This window comes from Patagioenas fasciata, chromosome 25, assembly GCF_037038585.1.
Source record: "Patagioenas fasciata isolate bPatFas1 chromosome 25, bPatFas1.hap1, whole genome shotgun sequence".
Lineage (NCBI taxonomy): Eukaryota > Metazoa > Chordata > Aves > Columbiformes > Columbidae > Patagioenas > Patagioenas fasciata.
In genome coordinates, this window is record NC_092544.1 from 4,317,214 (window position 1) to 4,335,919 (window position 18,706).

The 18,706-nt window shown below is 45.0% G+C and overlaps 1 protein-coding gene across 4 annotated transcripts; it reads left to right on the forward strand.

Annotated features, from left to right (window-relative positions):
* The first annotated feature begins 537 nt into the window (after positions 1-537).
* On the forward strand, positions 538-16,421 carry NIPAL3 (NIPA like domain containing 3). Of its 4 annotated transcripts, none has more exons than XM_071798953.1 (13): positions 538-672; positions 2,397-2,804; positions 4,582-4,650; positions 4,749-4,920; positions 5,018-5,077; positions 5,615-5,760; positions 6,526-6,622; positions 7,828-7,963; positions 8,179-8,267; positions 10,039-10,102; positions 11,855-11,949; positions 12,213-12,408; positions 15,520-16,421. In XM_071798953.1, exons 2-13 carry the CDS (start codon positions 2,706-2,708, stop codon positions 15,554-15,556), a joined length of 1,260 nt encoding a protein of 419 aa, XP_071655054.1. In that variant the 5' UTR covers positions 538-672; positions 2,397-2,705; the 3' UTR covers positions 15,557-16,421. The 4 variants fall into 4 exon arrangements, with proteins under 4 accessions (XP_071655054.1, XP_071655055.1, XP_065713179.1 ...); XM_071798954.1 differs by lacking the exon at positions 538-672 and adding an exon at positions 789-813; XM_065857107.2 differs by lacking the exon at positions 538-672 and adding an exon at positions 871-1,270.
* Positions 16,422-18,706: the final 2,285 nt, after the last annotated feature.

Genomic DNA, 18,706 nt, shown 5'->3' on the forward strand with positions numbered 1-18,706 from the left:
GCCACTTCCTATTGCTCGGGTTCATTAATGAACCCTCGCTGTGCTTGGAAAGAAAAACCTTTGTGCGGTTCGGGTTTTCCTTCTTCAGCTGAGAAACGATTGTTTTGAAAGCTGCTCCTGTTTGCTCCATGGCACCAAGCGGTGCTTTTCTGCTGGTTGTACATCGTGCTCCAGAACACTCGTGTTTGTGGAAAGGCAGGCACCTGTGTTAAGAGCTACTGCACATCGAATGTAATGTCTCTGTGTAGCGTCATTTTGTTTTTTAAACAAACAGAGCTATTAACGTCCAGCAAAAGGACAGAGGCTGGAAGGTCTGGGTTGGTTTCTACACAGATATAACGGGTCAACCATAGACCTTGGTTTCTCCATTAACTGAGCTGTTACAGTCCTGCTGCCTGTGCACAGGATGATGGTGCAGGAGCGAGAAGGGCAGACAGGGGAAGCGGGAAAGCAGTCTCCATGGTGGGACAGCGCGGTGTATGCTGGGATCGCCGTCAGGCCGCCCCGGGAGGCAGCGCGCTGCACGCTGGGAATGGCGGGTACCTGACCGCGTGAGGCAGCGCGCTGCGCGCCGGGGGGGGGACCCCTCGCCCAGGTGGGGCGGCCCGTACCTGCCGGTACCTGCCCGCGCGTCTCGGCGCGCTCCGACCCTCGGCGGCACCGGCGGCTGAGGTAACGCGTACACCTGGTTGCCGAGACAACGGCTGACCCAGGTCTCCTCCAATCAGTGCGCCTGTTACTTTGGGCCCTCCGGCAGGTGCCCAATCACAGACGAACTCTCAGAGCCGCTCTGCGCGCAGCTGAGCATGCGCGGTAGGTTAAGGGGGGGGGCTCAGAGGAGCCTCGTTGAGCATGCGCATTAAGGCGGCTCTGGCGGGCGGGGCGCGAACCGGAGCCGTGGCCCCTGGAACAGGCAGCAGCCACGCACGCGGGGCAGGCGGTGGCCCCAGGCCGTGCCGGGGGGGGTCGGACCCCGCCGGGTGAAGGTGCTGCCGTCACACCCTCCGCCCGGCCCGGAACGAGCGGCGGAACGCTGCTCCTTTCTTCTGCCCGCCCCCTCGGAGTCCATAGGCTGGGCCAGGCCCGACTCACGCCTGACAGCCAATCCCAGCCGGCAGCCGGGGGCCGGCCCCTGATTGACAGCGCTAGCGGCGAATCGGAGGGGCCGGGCAGGAACGGGAACGCGGCGCTCGGCCAGGAAGTTGGGGGTCAAAGGCCCGGGCCATGGGGGCAGAGCGGCGGGGGTGCGGGGCGCTCCCTGAGGGAGCAGGTGAGTGTGCGGGGCCGGCGGGGGCGGCCGCCTTGGCGTGGCGGGTTTTCCGGCGGGTTTTGGTGGGGAGCAAACCGTCACCAGGGTCCGGCTAAGGGACAGGGCGGCCTGACCAGGGAGGGTGTCGTGGGGCACCCCCTGTCCTCAGCCAGGGTCTGCTCTGCCCGGGCAGGGTTTCCTCACGACTGGGGGGGAGCTTTGCCCCCCACTTCCCTTCACAACGAGATGTTTTTGCCTTTTCATGGCTAGGCTGCCATGCTGCCCTTGTCCTCCCCACTCTGGAGGCACTGAGGCAGCCCGTGAGTTAATGCCACAGGCCACGAGATCTTGCATTTTGGGGCCTGAGTGTGGGATGGGCCCTGCTACCTCAGGATGTGATCACAGCCCAATTGCCCAGGGTGTAAGGGGTGCTCAGCCTGCACCACTTCAGGAAGACTTTGAGTGGGGCAAGAGGGACACGTCACTTGTGAGGATCACACCCCTGCAATGTCTTTACACCAGCATCCCCCTCTCTACAAAGGGGTCGTTCCAACATCTGTTGCTCAGCGTTGCCGATGCTCCCTGAGGTGTTTGGTGAAAGGAGCCATCGTGGCGCGCAGGGACTTCAGACTGGTTTGCAGTGCTCTGCAGACACTGGTAGTGAGTCTGGCTCTAAGGAATGTAGCCTCCAAATGCTGCTCACAGTGATTACGCTGACATGACCTCTGTTTGCAAGAAGGGCAGCACTGTCATCCCTGGCACGTGGGGAAGGCGTGACTAATGCATCCTGAACCAAAACCAGAGGTATGCAGGCAGCAGAGGAATTAAAAGCAGGGCTTGGAGGACTTCAGAGGCTTTTTGATAAGAGCTTTCTAAATGGCAAGGCCTGATGTTAAATGCCAGCTGGATCTGGCACCCTTGGGGCCAAGCGAGGTTGTGAGCTCTTTTAGAGCAAGGTCTGTGTGAGTTTCTGGGTGTGAGACATGATGTCAGACTTTGTGAGAAGGCATTTAAATGCTACTTTTGCTGCTGATATGTGCAGTTGTTAGTTTGATTCTGGGGACTTTTCTGGCAACTACCCTTCCTTGCAGATTTTGGACCATTGAGTTCATTTGACCTAATTCTCTCTATATGTTTTCTTTCATAGTGTCACCTTGGAAGAATACAACGTTGCTGCCCCACTGATTTGCTGGAAATATCGGCTTATCTCCACTTTCTGCCCACGGTACCTACCCTATCTCGATGTAGCCTGCCCAGAGAACAAAAGCAGCAGACAAGCTACAGAGAATTTTCTTTGTACATCACTGAACTCGTTGCTTGTTCGAGAAAACAGGATGGATGGGAAAAAGTGGTACCAACTTACAGATAAGGCGGTTCCAGCAGGGTCCAAGTCTCTTCTTTGAAAAGAAGTTCTAGCATCAAAGAGGCTGAAAAGCAAACACTCCGATCAACCAAAATGGAAGGAGGCAACAGTCCAAATCTGCAACTTCAGCAGCTCCCATTGGCCACAGCAGCGGTTTCTGTGCAGCCACACACTGACTCCTTTTCTTACAAGGTCAGATTTCTACCCCAGTCTATCCCTAGAAGGCCCTAATTAGTCAAGTAAGCTGATAATACCACTGTATTTTGGTAATTTTTTTGCAGAAAGTGCACTGTCTTTGTACTCAGGCATGCCTGGGGGGTGCAGTGTATGATATTAAATTCTGTGTCTCGAAGAGCTAGACAAAGTGAAGAAAGAATGTCTGGCTGTTAAAAGATCATCTGGATGTCTAAAGGTGGTTGGGTGCAACAAATTCTGCCGGGTGCCTTTTCAGACTAACCTATTGATAATAGAGATCAGGTGTTGCGGTGCCTGAATTTCAGGAGGCTCAGCCCGTGGTCAGGCACAGAGCCTGCAGCTGAGGTGGGACGTGGTGCTGTAGTTCCTCCTTGGTGTCCAACTGGGAATGGAGCTGTTCCCAAATAGATTTCCTCTGAATTCCTGTTTTTGAATGTGCTCAGAAAATCCTAGTAAGAAGGGCTTTTTTTTTTTCAGTGGAAAAGGAACTTTGCAGTCCTCTGGGTTGTAGAAGCTGACCAGAGTGACGCTGGCTCGTAGGCTTGCGCAGTCCAGAAGCCGATCCCAAACCTGTGCTGCACTTAAGGGCTTTTCACCTGCAGCATCATCTCTTCCACCTCTTCTAAACTGAAAGCCAGTTGCTGAACCAGTAAACTGTGCTGAGCTCTGTGGCCACATCTGTGATCGCACAGTGACATTTTTCTGCCAGCTTTACTGCCTGTTGTGTGACATCTTCCAGGTGGTTTTGAGTGAAGCTGCCTGGGTGAATCTTGTTTTTGTATATCCTGATAAAGAGATTTTTGTTCCACTGATAAGAACTTGAAATCTTAAAGTCCTTGTCTTACTATGTATGAGAAAATCAAGAGTAGTATATTTACTGCTAAGGGAGGAATACGAATGTGAGCTTGGTTATCCCAAATGAATCAAACTAGACTGTATCTTGGAGACCAGCACTGAAATGAAAAGTGCTAATGACACCTAATGAGATTTAGACAGTTGTTGGAAGAACACAAATACTAAATGGCCTGGCTTAGCCTCAGGCTGTTCTCTTCACTCCTAATGTACATTTCCTTTGTGACTCAGCCTGCTTTACATCCTTTTTTTAATTTCAAATTCTGTCTTTAGACCGTGAGAATTATTGCTGAGCTGGGAATGTTAATGTAGAAGGGGTTGAGAGCTTGCTAGGAGCTGCTACTAGTTGCCTATTATCTCGGAATAACTGGTTCATATAAAAAGCTGCATAAAATCTGTGATAATTAGGCTGCCTCATTAAATGGGCCAAATTACCCACTGAACCAGCAGATGTTATTAGTGGAGAAGAGCAGAGTAGTTCTTAAGATGTGACCTCCAGAATGCAGAGGTTCCTGATCAATAGTCTGCTCCATTCCAGGGCAGCAAATGTCCTCATGAAAAGAGTTTTTCAAAGGGAAAATGAGTGCATGGGTCCTTGTGTTCAGCTTTATCTTCGTCCCCTCTGAGAAACTGCAAAGAATGCAAATCTATGCATGATAATTTAAGTCTCTTGTAGAAAGTGTCTGTTAAGGAAGGCTTATCGCCCGAGTTTCACAGAGTTGGAACATGGCCACAGGGAACGTAACCTGAGTTGCCCCAGATCAAGTAGTAAGGGAGGAACATAAACAGAGATTTTATTGACAGGTGATCTAGGAACTGTTTAAAAAAGTCTGCTCTCTTCCTTATTGTGCAAAAAACTCCCAACTTCCTTCAGGGCCCAGAGGCTAAATTTAATACTGATGTGTTTACTTTGGTTTTGCAGGAGAACTTGATTGGTGCATTACTAGCTATTTTTGGACATCTCGTTACCAGTATTGCACTTAACCTCCAGGTGAGTATCGTGAAGCAAATAATCACCCTGCCTCAAGCATCCTGCGTTAAAGAGCATCAAGCATGCCAAAGCTTCTTTGTCTTTATTTTCCTTTCCAGAAATACAGCCACATCCGGCTGGCAGGTTCCAAAGACCCCCGAGCCTACTTCAAAACCAAGACATGGTGGTGTGGACTGTTTCTGCTGGTGCTGGGAGAACTGGGAGTGTTTTCCTCTTACGCCTTTGCTCCTCTTTCACTGATTGTGCCCCTCAGTGCAGTGTCTGTTATAGGTAAGGGGGAAAGAGACTATGGCCATACAAGTGTGAGATTTGCTGATCGTTGGAGTGATACATAACTCACTGTTTCTCTTGCCTTTTTTTTTTATAGCTAGTGCAATCATAGGAATTATATTTATTAAAGAAAAATGGAAGCCCAAGGATTTTTTGAGTAAGTTCCACAGTTCCTTGTCATTTTTTCTCTCTGTGCTAAATCATCTGGATCTCACAGATATTAGAAATACATGGAAATGGTGTTTGCAGGATTTGAGAATCATGGTTCTCTGGGCTGAAGCTGCAGCTTAGGGCCTTGACTCTGCAACAGCATAGGCACAACTGAATCAGCTGAATTTCATCCAGGTGCAAATGTTTGCAGAACTGGGCCATTCTTTCTTCCATTTCCCAGAAGATGGGCTGTGGGCAGTGGCAGGCAGGGTAAGCCCCAGATATGAAGTTGTAGCTCCCATTTGTTTAGCAGATGCTACCTGGTAGGAGCTTTTTTTTCATCAACTCAGAGCACGCACATTGCCCAGGGTTTTTTGATTTTACTATTTTGAAAGTGGGGCATGAAGGGCAGAGAAATGAGGCATTCGGAGGAACGTGCACGATGCCAATACTGGTCACTGTGCATGTACAATATTAATTCCATGCATCCACACTAACCCACTAACTTTGTCCTCTCTCTTTTTTTGTCCTTTGGTTGCCGAAGGGCGCTATGTTTTGTCCTTTGTAGGCTGTGGTTTGGCAATTGTTGGAACTTATCTGCTGATAACATTTGGACCTAATAGTCATGAGAAGATGACAGGAGAAAATATCACTAGGCATTTAGTGAGCTGGCCATTTCTGTTGTATATGGTAAGATGGCCCATAAAATGTGGGACAGTTTTCTGCTCTTATGCCTGACTAGAAGTTTCATTTCAAGCATTATTTTTCCTTATCATTACTAGCAATATTCCTCATCCTTTCTAATGAACCTATGCCAGCTTTTCCCGGTGTCAGTTCCACATTGCCTGTGGACAACCTGCATGCATAATTTGGAAGCCTCCCATTCTTTCTCTGGATTATTCTCTTCAAACTTTACAGTTAAAGGTATTTAAGTGCTAAACCAGCCTGCTCTCTGCCTGACCCATCAGCTTCAGCCCACGGCAGCTGAGAGCAGCTGCTCCAGAGGTGTCCAAATACTGCACTTGCAGCTGGGCTTTCCCTAGACTGACTTGGTCTGCAGCCATCAATCTCTCATTGAAAATCTTGTGAAATCTCTAATGGAGTTTGATCATGAAATAAGATGTGTGCTGCAGGGATCACTCAAAGAGCCTCATTACGGAAAGTAGGCTGAGATCTCTGATGTGAATATTCAGTCAGGATTATTTGATCTGGTGCTTTACCATGAATAGAATGTAAAAAGGGTTCCATGTTTCCTGTTCTGTAAGAAGCTATCTAATATCTGATCTAATTAGAGCCTAATATCATGCTAAATTTGATCTACAATTGTGTGAGATCCTCATTTTCCTTTTATTTGCCCTACTGTCTAATTCTAATGTTTGACTGACTCAGAATCCCATTTACTGCCAACCCCACGTACCCCACATTTTTTCACGTTCTCATTTCTGTCTTGTGTAGCTTGTGGAAATCATCATATTCTGCCTGCTACTATATTTCTACAAGGAGAAAAACGCAAACTACATTGTAGTTATTCTTCTGCTGGTCGCTTTGCTGGGTAAGTTGATATGGACTTGTAAGATCTAACTGTGTCCTGTAACAGTAAACTACAGTAAACTGAAGCATTTATAGCATATAGGGAATTATATTGACCTAATATCTTGCAGTGACGTCTAAGATCTTTGCAAATGACTTTTGAACAATTAAGACTTATTTCCTTGAAGGATGAATCTGCCAAATACAGAAAGTGCAGGTTATTTATTAGTGTTGTTAATTTTAATCTGTGCACGCAAAGCGTGGTACGATATCTATTCAGTGGGTAAGGAAGGCTGATTCAGCGGATCAAAGAGAGGATCTGACCCACCAGAATCATCTTGGCTGTGGAAAGATTTTTCTGTGTGGTAAAATAAATGATAAAAATACTCTGCCGTGCAAGTATGTCCCTGTTTAAACTGGGAGATCCTCTGAGCATGGGGTCGAATGATGCCTTTGATATCCTCATAGCTTACAGTGGGATCCTACAGGGACTTTGGAAGGGCCAGGATTTCGCTTGTACCTTTCTCCCCATTAATATGGTTTTTATTTTTAAGAAACTGATCAATTAAACTTTAAAGAGAGTGAATAATAGCAAGGCAGTGACGCAGCCTGCCATGCTGTTGAATCTATGTCACAGTCCTCAATTTTTGCTATTTATGCAACTTTAGTCACCGCAGTGTCTTTTTTTCTTCTTTTTTTGAACTCTTTGGGGCTGGATTTCAGTATCTGGTGTCTCAGAGGTTGTGTGAATCATAGACAAAGCAACTCTCCGAATTCTGAATGGCCCCAACTTGTGCTTTCAAGAAAAGGAAAGGAAGTAGGCTCTTCCTGATTCTTGTCTTGAAAGCTTGCTTAGCTTTATCAATTCCAATATGGCATCAGAGATGAAAATTTGTATCCTTCCATCATGTGATTGCACAGTACTGTTTAAAAACCAAATGAAACCTGTGAATGTTCCCAGTCCTGTAGACAAGAGAACCATGATACAGAGAGGTAAAGTGATTTACAGAAGGTCGCTGTGGTGAAGTAGTTGGGAATAAAACTGACAGAGTTAGGGATAAAACAGGCAGCTTGCATCCCTTGTTTGGCCTGGCAGAAGGAGGGTTCAAGTTCTTGTGGATCTTGGTGTTGTTTGCAGCTGCATGTCCTGTACAGAGTGACAGTGCAGCGTTCTGTCCTGCTGAGCGTGGATCGGTGCTTCACCCGAGTCTTGGTAAACGTTCACAGGTTCCATGACGGTCGTGACGGTGAAGGCTGTCGCAGGCATGATTGTTGTCTCGATACAAGGAAACCTGCAACTCGACTACCCTATATTTTATATCATGTTGGTGTGCATGATTGCTACAGCGATCTTTCAAGCAACGTAAGACATTCACTTTTTTTGGCTATAACTGTGCTTGTTTCAGTGGAGCAATAATAAGTGGGCTGTTTGTTTTGTGAGAAAGAGAATAAAGTTTCTTAAACTTATGCATCAATTTTGAAAGGTGTTTCCAGAAAGGAGACCTATACCAGCCAATGATAACTGCTGTACAATTTGAGTATCCTTCCCAAATGAACCCCTTCTGTCTTGTATTGCAGATTTTTAGCTCAAGCCTCACAGCTGTATGACTCATCGCAGATCGCCAGCATCGGCTATATCCTGTCCACAACAGCAGCAATCACAGCAGGTACCAGGGCACAAAACAGTCTGTTGATCCTTTCCAAAAGAAGGGCAAAAGATTTTGGAAAATAATCCTCACTTAGAGACGAGGAACATGAATACTCAGCAAGGTTACACAGGAAGGTGTCCAGGCAGGTTTGAATGTCTGCAGAGGAGACTCCACAACCTCCCTGGGCAGCCTGGGCCAGGCTCTGCCACCCTCACCATGAAGAAGTTTCTTCTCAAATTGAAGTGAAACCTCCTGTGTTCCAGTTTGCACCCATTGCCCCTTGTCCTGTCACTGGTTGTCACCCAGAAGAGCCTGGCTCCATCCTCCTGACACTCACCCTTTATATATCTGTAAACATTAATGAGGTCACCCCTCAGTCTCCTCTTCTCCAGCTCCAGAGCCCCAGCTCCCTCAGCCTTTCCTCACACGGGAGATGCTCCACTCCCTTCAGCATCTTGGTGGCTGCGCTGGACTCTCTGCAGCAGTTCCCTGTCCTTCTGGAACTGAGGGGCCACAACTGGACACAATATTCCAGGTGTGGTCTCCCCAGGGCAGAGCAGAGGGGCAGGAGAACCTCTCTGACCTACTGACCACCCCCTTCTAACCCACCCCAGGTGCCATTGGCCTTCCTGGCCACAAGGGCACAGTGCTGGCTCATGGTCATCCCACTGTCTCCAGGACCCCCAGGTCCGTTTCCCACTAGACTGTGCTGAAATTTTCTGTTAAGTTCTGCCATTTTGTTTAAAGTGCATGGGAACTTATCTTTGGGACTGTATTACTCACCCCATGCTAGTGTGTAGAAGAGGGTGATGCATGCACTCAGATGTGCAACTGGAATACACAGCTAAAATTTCTCCTTGTGTAATTCTCTCCAGATTTTGTAGAAACGTATTTGCTTCATCTCTACAAAGGTGTTACGATTCTCTTCCTGATAGTCTGGTTTGCATTTTATCTAGAGTGGATCTGCTCACAGCACTTTGCTTTCTAGCACTTTCCTCCAATTTCAGCCCTTGCCCTCGTTAGCCAAAGCTTTGTCTGCATGAAAGACGAGCATTTTAAACCCCTTGGGCATCAAACCTGACCAACAGCCTTTGTAAGGTTTTGCTCTCCTCAGTTAGACATATGAACAAAACTAGAGGGGAAAAACAAATGAAAACACCCAAAACCCCAGCACTGCAGAAAGTGCATCTGCTTGGCACTGATGGATACGATCTGTGTAAATAGTAACACTCTTTGAGGTCTGTAAGGGCAACAGCTTCCCCCATAAATGGCACATTGCCCTTTAATGTTCTTCTTCAATGTCGCCAGAGGGTATGGCCTCCTCTTGGGCTAATGTTTGTTTTCTGTCATGTCCCAAGCCATATGCTGCTCTCAGATTCATCAGCTTATTTACTTTACTCCAGTTAGAAATGTAAAGAGTAGGAGCCAGAATACGTGTCCTGTTCACATCCAAGACACCAAGGACACTTCCTATCTTATAATTTTGAGCTGTATGTATTTTTGGAGGTCAGGAGTTTATATCCTTTTGTAGTTAGAAAGATCTGATGTGATTTGTCATTTGGACAACTATTTTGGTAATGCAATTCTAGAAGATTTGTCAATAAATTGTGTTAAAGGAGAAATCAGGGCATCTTTTTCTATTTTAAGATAATTAAAATATCAAGAGGTGCTGACCATGAAATAGGTATCTTACATGATTTGGTTTCTGGAGGGCCTAGTGCTGGAGAGGTAGCACCAATTGCTCGTGTAAGCTGGGAAGAAAGATGTCATGAATTGTTTTCTTTTCAAGGAGCAACTTTTTACTTGGACTTCACCGGTGAAGATGTTCTCCATATATGTATGTTTGCGCTTGGGTAAGTATTTAAAGTTTCCGTGATAGAAAACTGGAAAATATTTTTTTCTTATGACTAAAAAGGCCCAGAGAGCTCGGTATATGGTGTGAGTGATGATGGATGCTCCAAAGGGCTTCTATAGCACGGGATGTGGCAGGATGCAAACCCCCCTTTCTCCCCCTCCCTCATTCATCACGGAAGGAGTAGACACATCTCCCTCTCTCTCTGCTGCTTGAGGCTGACAGCTTCTTTTTCTTGGCCCCAGAGCCCCTGGCCAGGGCCGTTAACAGAGAGGAGAAGGGAGCGCAGAGGTGCCAGGGAGCCGCTGGGCACCCGCGGTCAGCATGGGGGATTTTGGAAGCTTCAGGGGCACCCACAGCCAGGGTGGGGGTGCAGAGAAGCTTCTGGAATGCCCACAGTCAGATCTGATCAGCCAATAAAAACGGGATTCTTGTCGAGACTCCGCCTCTTGTGCGGATCTCTTGGAGTTACGAGCTGAGCCGCTGCCGCCAGGAGCCACTGCCCCCCTGGGATGGAGACTCCACTTGCCTTGCTGCCACAGGTGTGAGTAAAATTTACCCTCACAGGACTGCGAGTGTATCTAGTTTCCGTGCACATTTTCACGTGTATTTTCCATGCTCAATATGAGCATGTGTATAAATTAATCCTCACAGAATTGCGACTGTATTCTCCTCCCGTGCTTCCACATAAGCACGTGTAATATTCCGTGCACATTTGCACGTGTATCTCTCCTCGCAGGATTGCAAGTGTATTATAAATTTACCCTTGCAAGATTGTGAGTGTACACTTTCCGTACTCAATACGAGTATTTGTATCCCTTTAAAATAATCCCACACTATGTTCAGGCAAATGTGGACTCTTCCTGGACGCAGGGACGGCTCCGGTATTGTTTTGGTGAAGCCAGGTGCATGCACTCTGCGGACCTCCTGTTGTATTAGTTGCTGCCCCTTAATAATTTTCCTCAACTGATATCCAAACCTGTATTCAAGTCATTTTTGGAGCGCTAAACACTGTTTCTCACCAGTTTAATAAAAGTTGTTTTGGACCCTGTTGTCCCTTGAACTAACTCTGGGGTGCCTCCGTGACACGGGGTTATGCATAATTGCACAACATTAGATACTAAATCCCTTACTGACTGTACTGGAGCCCTGTTCCTTAGGGTATGGGCACTCACACAATGCAGATACAATCAGTAAAACATTTGCTGTGTAACTCAGGAATTAGTTCTAGTACAATGTCTTGATGTGATTAGCTCTCCGTAATCAGGGGACATTCTGAAATGTCTTTCACATTAGTACAGAAAAAAACAATTGGGAGATTAAGGTAATGAGCTGCGCCTTTCTCTGTCAACATACTGTCAAAATCAAGATCGACAGTTGTTGGTGTGTTTACTTATGGGAAACCTTTCGAAGGTCAGGCTGCTAAATCCTGGAATTTCATCAAAGAAAACCAAATTTTGATATACTTCCTTTCCCCTTTAGTTAGTCAAGGTTGATTAATTAATGTGAAAACTTTTCCCAGCATTTTGATAAAGAAAAGGTGAAATTGTTCTAGTTGCTAGGTGGATTTCGATACTGTTGAAGAGGGTTATTCAGCTGAGGCAGTTCCTGTGATTCTGACTTCACAGTTCTTTTGCTTCCAGTTCTGAATTCTTTATGGTGCCACATGACAGGCACTCAGCAGAAGCAACATGCAGAATTACCTCCCCTCCCTTTTCACAGTTGTCTCAGTAGATTTTGTCTTCTCTCTCAGGTGCCTCATAGCCTTTCTAGGTGTTTTCCTGATCACAAGGAACAGGAAGAAATCTGTACCGTTTGAACCTTACATCTCAATGGATGCTATGCCAGGTAACAGTAAAAATACAGCTGTTTATCACTTTTTTAAGTGTTGGGCTTCACAGTGAAAGCTCCAGCTTTGGGCTCTGTTAAGTATCCAAATATATCAGGTGACTGTGGTGTTTTCTAGCTTTTCTTTCGTTTGTTTAACGCTCAAGGAACTGATGAGCCACGTATCACGAACAACGAGACTTTATAATTTGCTGATGTCACAGAGTGCAGGCAGAATGCACTTTTGTTCCTAAGCATTTAATCTTTGTCTTTGCTTTTTTCAGGCATGCAGAACATGCACGATAAAGGGATTGCAGTTCAGCCTGACCTCAAAGCTTCTTTTTCCTACGGTGCCCTAGAGAACAATGACAACATGCCGGAAATTTATACTCCAGCTACGTTGCCAATCGTGCAGGAGCAACACGGTTCCAAAGGAGTTTCTGTTCCACCCTACCGAGTGCTGGAGCACAGCAAAAAGGAGTGAGTGACCTTTAAGGAACTGATTTGAATCCACAGAATTATGACGTTTATTTATTTACCCATTAAAATATAAGCAGGTGTAAAGCCAACCTTTATGTAGTTTAACGCTTGTCTCAAACTTAATGCCCAAGGCTGATTATTGAAATAAACAACTCTCTCTAGTTGTGAAGTTGAAAGCATTCGTCTTAGCAAGAAGTAAATCCCAGTTCTCCATTGAAGGGCGCTGTTTGGAAGCGTGAAGTGGTGGGTGCAGCCTCACGGCTGTACGAGAGCAATGAGGTGGCAGAGCTGTGGGAAGAGAAGTGACGGTGCAGTTTTTAGTCCTGCTGGGAGTGGGTTTATCTCCAAATAGAAGTTTTCAGGAGTTGCTCACAGAGACAGGAGGGCAGGATTTAAGCTTCATATATAAAGACTGTGACTAATTTCCAGAAAAGCTGTAAATCCTCATGTCTCCGGCGTGACCACTAAACTACCTTAACATGGCAATAAAATGTAATTGTTTTCAAGCACGAACACTGCAACTTACTGTGTCTTTAGAACAGCGTATTTGGTTAGAGTAAGCAAGCTACTTTATTCCTTCAACACATGAATCTTGGGCACTTTGTGTATAATTACTGACTAGTATTGAACATATGCACAGGGTATATGAATTGTTTTTATGGCACCGCTGGATTATATGGCAGCTTAGAACAAAGATTACTTGCCAGTTTTCTGGCTTCATAAGAGAAGCTTCCAGTTGGATGAAATGCTGCAGAGGGAACACTGTGAAGTATGAGAACAAGAAGTGGGAGTAGTAATGTGACCTGTTCTCGATGACTTTTTTTTCTGGTTGAGGCAGGATTTCCAACTTTATTTAATGGTTTTAAACGTGCTGAGATTCCTTAGTAAAAAAGCTCAGTCTAGGTGTTGTAGGCTGGGGTGTGCCCCCCATTTTTTTATTTAAAAGGTAAAAAAAAGATACTAGTCTGATATGGTGAATGACCTGAGCAGCGTGCACAGTCCAGCACTTGGTGATGACTGTAAGAATAATGGAGCATTGTGTACTCATGATATTTATCTTTCCAGCTTCTAAGAGATGGCTAGAAGCTGATACGAAGGGAGAACAGATACAAAGAGGGGGAACTTTTCAAGAGCAAAGGACAAAGTACCACATTTACTGGCATATGCAAGTTACACTGGCACTTTGATACCATTATCTCCTCTAAAAGCTGCTGTTTTGCTGGGAAATAGAATTTTAAGTCTACTTGGTGTGTCTTGGACTGTACGCATAGTGGAGCATCTCCAGGACCTTAGAAGACTTTATTTGAAATGAGTAGTGCTTGTGTTCCATGCATTTTTAAGTGGTTATTCTGGGGTTTGGGAGGATTTTGGATTTGACAGTGGCTTTTTGCATATTTTTTTTTTTAATTGACTCATGGCCAGTTTCTGTTCCCACCACCAAAAATTCCCAAGAACTCCACTGACTTGTATATAATTATTCCAGATTCTTGCTATTGTATATGACAACAGAGCTGTTCTTTTGCATATGTTTGCCTTGCCAGCTATAAATACTAACTCAATCTGGAAATACTCGAGATTGCTTTAGCATTTTTGTGCAGTGTAGAAAAATGAGAACCTTCCCCCCTGCAAAGAGTAGATGCCTGGTGGCTGTACGTGTACCTATACGTGAAGTTTCTTTGCCAGCTTGGTGTGTCTGACAATTCAGATCTTATCAGCGGCATCCTGGACACTACAGCTTATGAAACCTCAAGAAATAACAGCTTTTCTTTTACCCTCAATACTTTTTGTGCTTAAGTAAGATAACAATGTTAATGGGCTAATACTGCCAGAACATTAATCTTGTTAGAGTTGCAGTGACACTGATTTACTACCTTTGCCTTTGTATCCCTGGTAATCAATTGTTTGTGAATTTATGTGCAGCTTTTGTTCATTAACAATACAAACCCAAGTAGTACAGGGGAGGCTGAATGGGAAGGGTACAAGAATGCTGGGTTTTCTTATCACTTCCCTTTTAATCAATGAGGCAGTAGCTGTTTTGACCTATTAGTTCTGAAACCACAGAAACATACCATTTTAAAACAAGCTGTGCTAAACCATGCATAGCTCCAAACTCTATTTCTTACATGGCAATATTATCTATGTTTCATTATTGCAGATGTTGCTGTGGTACAAAATAATCAGAGGCACCTAGATGTTTTGCTATTGACTTGTACTATTATGTGTAACAGAATGCAGTTTTCTCAGGTCTTAATTTTTCAGTACTATTTAATAACTGCAGTTGACTGGTGTGCAAACTTTGGAGCCAGTAAATAGCTCGTTAGGTTTTTCTCCTTGGGACTTGGCATTGTGAGAGACAGAGCATTTTGCTGGGGGAAGACAGAGCTACTCTGATGCTGAGCCCCTGCTTGTCCTTCTTTTTTGTGGGCTGCTCTCTAGCCTGATTCAGTAATTTTTTGTGCAGTAAACTGCCCAGATTGTCCCCAGCCCAGCAGGCTGAGCACTGGCTGACTCCTGGCCTGACCTTCCCCTCTGCCAGAGAGCCCTCAGTTGTCAGCACGTGGGCATCTTCTGCTCTGAGTGACATTTCCTCCAGCCAGAACCTGAGCTTTACTATTTTTGTGCTGTTTTGGCCCTTTTCTTTCAAAGATTCTAAAGGCAACAATCTTCTTCTAAAGCTTTATATAACCACGCTTTATTTACGCAGTCTGTGTGTTTAAGTAATTCTACTTAATAATGACAGTGCCCTTTACCTGCAGCAAGACTTGATTTTGGAAACTTCTTGTCAAAGGACTCCAAGGGAGGTGATGTCCGTTTCTACAGCACATAAATCACAATATTTAGATTTCTCCATTGTGCCACGCCAGTAGTGCCTGAGGTGTTTCTTGGGCTCTGGGCCTCTGCTCAGTGCACTGACGATGTATGGGTTGGATTTTTGCTGATCTGTGTTAGCCGCTGTACACACAGCAGTAGGACAGCCATGCTGCACCTCGCTCCTGCTTGCTGCCTCTGTTCAATACTTGAATTTTAAAATGTGGTGGTGTTTTGTATTTTATGCACTTCCCCTTTCCTTGCTCTTTTTCCCAAGCTTCTGAAATATTTTATTTTCTGCAGTCTTACAGCTCTCATCTCTGTTGCTGAGAGGACATGAACAGGGCCCCTAAAAGCCTAACATCTGTTGAAACTTGACTGAAGGACTTTGTGCTCTAACAGCTGGAGGGGATAGCTCAGGATTAAAATAAACTCCTTACCTCCCTTCTAGTTCAGAGCTTAAAAGCTGAAAGATGAAGCAATTTGTACCCTCAAGTCTATACTTTTTAGAGAATATTTGTTAAACTAGAGGTGACAATAGCCATGCCCGGGATTGCAGCAAACATTTGCAGCTAAACAGCACATGAAGGTTTAAAGGAGAGGAGCCTCATGCCACATTCTGGTCCTTCTTGCAGCATGAAAAAGAATCTGTGGGTGTACAGCACACTTTAACACATGTATATCAAAAGTTCTGTTTATCCGGGGCTGATCCCGAGAGGCAGGGCACTGCAAACAGCAGAGTGCGCTTACAGTTCCACACGTGCGGTGTTTTTCAGCATCAAGAGCTGAAAGTGTCCACAAAGATCAACTGACTGCTGTCTCCTTTGCTAAACTGGTAGAATAGCTCCTTGACTCTCCATCTCTTAACTTCTTTATCAAATGTGAACTGACATCTCTTGCCTCCACCCTGTGTGGCTTTTTGATGCACCAGAGCACTTAATTTGTTCTCAGTGTATATCATACATGTAACTTAATGCTGTGGAATACAGCTCCTGTGTTGGCTGAATGTATAAAATGATCTGCTTACAATGGTCTCTTGTTCACATTAAAATGTGTCGATAAATAAGGCTTTACAGTATTGGACTATAAGGATAACTGCTTAATTTTTTATAAGCAATGTTGCATGTCTGTTTAATTCTATTTGTCCTTTAGGTGAGACCATTGGAAATGAAACTTAATAAAAGATTGTGTTAAAACCTATAGAATTCTGGCCTGCTCCATGCTCTTGGTGTAGCTTTACTTGGCCATAAGTATCTTGAGAGAAGACAAGATAGAATTTAGTTTCCTACATTAAGTACTACGGGCATTCAAAGGATTGTCTTTTCTAACAGGACTCTTGTAAATGAAATGCAGATTGCTACAACTGTTTAGGGCTGCAGCATTAATAATGCTTGCAGTTTTACATGAGTCTCCAGGTATTAGGTGTCAGCTTCAGGAATCATGCAGTTTAATCTAAAACCTTAGTTTTACAGGGCTTAAAAAAAAAATCTACCTTGGCATTAATTATTTCAGAGAAGAGCCTGAAAATCTGATCCAAGTAGAGCCTAAAGGAGCAGGGGGGGGACACGGATACAAGGTGAGCCAAATCACAAAACCAAAAGCATTATATTATTGGTGGCCTGACTCATGATTTTTGCATGGCTGCCAACTCCACACTGAAACCGAGACAACTGCGTGCTTCTCTGAGACAGCAAAGACCTCTCGAACTAGTTGGGAATACTACGCTGTAGGAGATGCCATCCTTCCGATACAGGATATCATGTCTTTGATTGCAGGAGAAGACAGCTTAAGGACGTTTCCTAACAATGCCATTAAGAAATACAGTCATAAATTTAGAATACTGGGAATGTAGCTTAATTGAATGCTTGCCAACCTAATTAATGCTCACCACATGTGTTTTAGTCCAGGGGGATAAGCAGAAGATAACCCTCAGGATAAGCTTAATTAAATGTATCTCTTGGGGTACCAAACCACAAATGGGGAGGGGAAAAGGGAAAAAAAGAGCAGCTGTATCCACTTTGGTGTTAAAGCTGCACTTCACAGAAGTCCCTGGAGATGAGTATTGAAGCACTGGCTAATGCTTATTTTGAATGCTTGTAGAAGCAGCATGCCTAAGTCCCAGAGTTTCTGATGAATGTGCTAATACTTGTTAACATACATCATTTAAGGGTTAGTGTGTTATATCAGAGACAACTGCGTTAAGTGCTAATATAGAGGTGGCAAGCAAGCCAGGCGTCAGGATCATTATGAAGATACGTGCTACAAAAGAGGTGTTATTACAGAACAGAGCATTTAAAATGTTCCTGAAATGGACATAAATGTTGGGAGTTTATGGTACTAAAACCTAATATATTGCTGACCAGGGAGGAAGAACATGCTATTGAATTAATAAAGTATGTAACTGCGGCAAGGCTAATGTAATTGAGACTAACCACTTACTGCCTAAATTTGCACTGCATCTAAATTGCAGAATCCCTTATCTGGACAAGTAAGATGGATCTTACCTTTCTAAAGATGAATTCTGCTATACGCTGTTTTCTTATGAGGGAAAGGTCTGCATTGTGGACAGATTACAAGCCTGGTAAAGAACACCAACTTGGCATTACTTTCTGCCCTTCTTCTGTACCTGAACTTTAGGAGAAAGCTTTTACATCACAGAAATGTTGGTATTTGTTGAAATCCTGTCTTCTTGCTTTCCAAGTGAGGACAAAGCTGTTGAACTCAATATTTGTGTCAGGTAAATTATTTAGTAGCTTGGTGTGCTTTTTGCGGAAAACCGAATACAACCCAAAAAAGGATGTTGGTTTGTGCTTCCTTCAGATGTCAATGCACACTGGCACTCATTTATCACGCAGTTCAGCTGGCCGCTGTCTCAAATCATCGCATTGATGGATTAAGCCATGATTTATTCCATGAGACGAGGGACACAAATTGTCACTGTTCCCATCTGGCAACTGCGTGTCTGCCAGCCGAGGCCAACGGTGGAGTAAAACCGATTAACTTTAGCTGCTGTTTAGGAGTGTCCGTGGGCCTTTCGCGGCAGAAACCCTCACACAAAGCGCGGGCACAGTGCTCAGTCCCATCTCTTGTTCCCTGGCTTTAGCCTTCAGGCTCACCCGAGCGTCCTGCTGGGATACCCCGAGCTGCTACGGTCTCACATGGCATTCCATGACTATTAATTAAAAACACGGATGTGGCCTTTGTCCTCCACGCTCAGCTCTGCCAGCACTGCAGCTACCGACTGCTTTTCCAGAGGCAGCTCCTGGAGAAATTTGCAGCTTTTGAATCAATTCTCATCTCTCTGAGCTCAGTCATTCCCTCAGAGAACCCAGCAAAGCCTTTCCTCGTGGTCAAGGCCCATCACCTCAAGGATGGATGCGTGTAAAACACCTTTTGTTTCCTCAGCTGTGCTCCACACTCTTTGCTGTGGAGAGCCCTGAGTGCCATGGGGGGCTGAATACACCAAACCCACCACAGAGCCCAAGGGGCG